The sequence below is a fragment of the Helianthus annuus genome, chromosome 4 (assembly GCF_002127325.2).
Source record: "Helianthus annuus cultivar XRQ/B chromosome 4, HanXRQr2.0-SUNRISE, whole genome shotgun sequence".
Lineage (NCBI taxonomy): Eukaryota > Viridiplantae > Streptophyta > Magnoliopsida > Asterales > Asteraceae > Helianthus > Helianthus annuus.
The window spans coordinates 2,208,079-2,211,642 of record NC_035436.2 but is presented as its reverse complement, the minus strand read 5'-3'; the positions used below and the strand labels follow the sequence as shown (position 1 = coordinate 2,211,642).

Genomic DNA, 3,564 nt, shown 5'->3' with positions numbered 1-3,564 from the left:
AGACATTGGGGAAAATAACGCATTGGTTATTTTAAATGGTGTTCCACCTGGCAACACTACATAAGTTTCTCTAAAGCCTTCAATTAATTTTGATTTACCAGATATAGTAACAATATTTGCCTTTTTCATGGTTAAAGTAGAGAAATAATTCTTTTTCTTAAGAATTGTATGCGTTGATGCGCTGTCTATTAGATATATATCTTCTCCATTAATAGGAATCTTAGTTAAACACTCCATATGCTTCAAAACAAAAACAATATCCTATAAATAAAATGTCTAACATGCTTCAAACATAACAAATCCCAAAACAAAACTCAAACAAAATGTCTTAAAGAAATGAAAGAAATAACATCACTTAAAAATTAATAATTTATATGTAAGGAAAATTGCAAGCATCCAACTGGGTCGTATCAGCCACGATATCACTAGAATCCAAGTTAGTTGGCTCAATAAGGAAATCATCATAATCCAGATCAGTTGTATCATTATGGTCTTTATGACCATCAGTGACATCAACACTTGCAACCTCATATGTAAAATTTGTCTCTATTCCTTTTGCTTTGTCTTTGATGGACTGTTGATAAAGTTCCACCAAGTGTTTGGTCGTACGACAAGTCTTCGACCAATGATTGTTACTTCCACATCGGTAACATGCATTAGAGCCGACCTTCTTTTTATTTTTTGCATCACTGGATTTATTTTCATTATTATGCCACTTTTGGTGGGTCTCTTTGTTTTTAAATTGAACACTATGATAATTTCCTCGGCCACGTCCACGACCATGATCACGACCACGGCCATGACCACGACCACGATGATAACCTCGACCACGTCCGTAACTTTCACTTTGGCCATTATATGTTGCCACATTAGCTTCAGGGATTGAGGTTGCTCCAACCGGACGAGTCTCATGATTTTTCATTAAGAGCTCATTGTTTTGCGCGGCCACAAGTAAACATGATATTAACTCACTATATTTGGTGAAATCCCTTTCATGATATTGTTGTTGTAGTATCATATTTGAGGGGTGAAAGGTTAAGAATGTTTTTTCCAACATTTCCTTATCAGTAATTTCACCACATAGATTCAATTGTGATGTGATTCTAAACATTACCGAGTTGTACTCGCTTATAGACTTAAAGTCTTGCAACCTTAAATTGATCCACTTGTAACGAGCTCTCGGTAATATTACCATTTTCTGGTGGTCATACCTTTCTTTCAAGTTGGTTCAAAGGACAAGTGGATCCTTGATAGTGATGTACTCACTTTTTAAAGCCTCATGAATATGAATATGATGGCGTAAAAAGATCATAGGTTTTGCCTTATCTTGGGTATTTGCTTTATTTCCTTCTTTAATAGTTTCACCCAAATTGTTGGCATTCAAATGTATTTCAGCATCCAATACCATGACAAATAATTTTTCCCAGTAATGTCTAGAGCCATGAACTCAAGTTTTGCAAGAATTGTCATGATGAACTATGCTATAAAAACATATGAATTAATATATGTCTTTGATTTATGATAAATTTATATATATATATATATATATATATATATATATATATATATATATATATATATATATATATATATATATATATATATATATATATATATAATGGAGAGTTCAAATGAGAAGAAATTTTTGTAAGAAGAAAAAAGAACAAATTCTAACCAATAAGAATGCTTTATTTTACTTCATTTAATATAAGTATTTAATGTTACTAAAATGGTACATTGGTAAATCTACAAAGGTCATTAATTTGTAGTCTTCCTCCTTAATAGCTAATACATTAATTTTTTTGTAACTTATCTTCTAAATATATATTTTTTTTCAAAAAATAAATAAAATAATTTAAAGTGTACGATAAATTAGAAGTTGTGTAGGATAAATTACGAATTGGCTAAGATAAATTTTAACGTGTAGGATGAATTTCGAAATATGTAGGACAACTTTTTGATGTGTGTAGGCATAAAAAGTTAGTATGGAGGATAACAGTCTTTATAACTAATTAATCAGTCAAAATTGATAATAAATGAGATAAGTGAAAAACTATTTAATGTTTTACAAAATTACCCTTTGTTCTTTTTCTTCTCAATTAAATTTTCTTCTCAAATGAACCTTCCCCTTATATATATATATATATATATATATATATATATATATATATATATATATATATATATATATATATCTCCGTGGGGTGTAGTTCTCGCGGTTCTTACAACTCGGGGTGGTTTTCCTCTAGCAGCCCACTATATATATATATATATATATATAGGGAGAATATCATGCGAGAACCACCTCTTATTGTGAGAACCGCGAGAACCAATGTGAACACACCAAAAATGTCTAAAAATAGCTAAAAATCACAAAAAAAAATTAATATTTTTTATATAAAAATCGCTACTTTTCGAAGCAAAAAAAAAAAACAAAAATTTTTTTTGGCCACTAAAAGTAGCGATTTGAGCATAAAAAATATTTAAAAAAATTAGATTTTTTTTGATTTTTTTAGGTTTTTTGAGGGTTTAGTTTTTAGGATTTTAGCTTTGGGGGGGGGGGGGTTTAGGTTTTTTTTAGGTTTTTTTAGGGGTTTTAGTTTTTAGCATTTAGTTTGGGGGGGGGGGTGGGGTTAGCTTGGGTGGGGGGGTGGGGTTAGGTTTTTTTTTTTTTTTTTTTTTTTTTTGGAGGGGGGGGGGGGTTTAGGTTTTTTGGGGAGGGGGGTGGGGGTTAGGTTTTTTTAGCTATTTTAGGTTGTGTTCACATTGGTTCTCAAGGTTCTCACAATAAGGGTGGTTCTCGCATGAGCCCCTCCCTATATATATATATATATATATATATATATATATATATATATATATATATATATATATATATATATATATATATATATATATAATGTAAGTATCTATAGAAAACTCACTTTAATTTAGAAAACCCGTGAAACTCAAAACTCCCGATGTTTTTTTTTCTTGAAAAAATTTACACATGTTATATACATGTTTTTTAAGGGTTTTGGGCAAAAAAAATCAAAAAAAGCGCCGAGTAGATATTTTAAAAAAAATAAACAAGTTTTGGTGTAACACATGTTACAAATATGTCAGAATGTAACATGTGTTACACCAAAACTTGTTTATTTTTTTAAAAATATCTAATTGGAGCTTTTGATTTTTTTTACCCAAAACCCTTAAAAACATGTATATAACATGTGTAAATTTTTTCAAGAAAAAAAAACATCGGGAGCTTTGAGTTTCCCGGGTTTTCTAAATTAAAGTGAGTTTTCTATACATCCTCCCCTATATATATATATATATATATATATATATATATATATATATCAAACTTAAAAGCAATCTGTTCTGAAAAAAAAAGTAATTCAAACTACATAACTAATTTTATCACTTTTAGGAAAGTATGGAGATAATCTAAGCTAAACAATATCTTTATAACACGCTTAATAGGTGGCATGACATTACCTATTTCAATAACGTATGTTATCAATCTTCATAACACAATATATTGAACGCAGTAATAATTGTCTAAAATACTTAGATATATTGTGT

At 29.5% G+C, this 3,564-nt stretch overlaps 1 protein-coding gene across 1 annotated transcript; it reads right to left on the bottom strand.

The window, feature by feature from the left end:
* Nucleotides 1-370: 370 nt before the first annotated feature.
* On the bottom strand, nucleotides 371-1,195 carry LOC110935394. Its single transcript, XM_022177783.1, has one exon. The coding sequence runs from the start codon at nucleotides 1,193-1,195 to the stop codon at nucleotides 371-373; it is 825 nt and encodes a 274-aa protein (XP_022033475.1).
* Nucleotides 1,196-3,564: the final 2,369 nt, after the last annotated feature.

Coding starts and splice junctions, on each gene's coding strand:
- LOC110935394 (XM_022177783.1), bottom strand. CDS start 1,195: ATGGTAATATTACCGAGAGCTCGTTACAAGTGGATCAATTTAAGGTTG.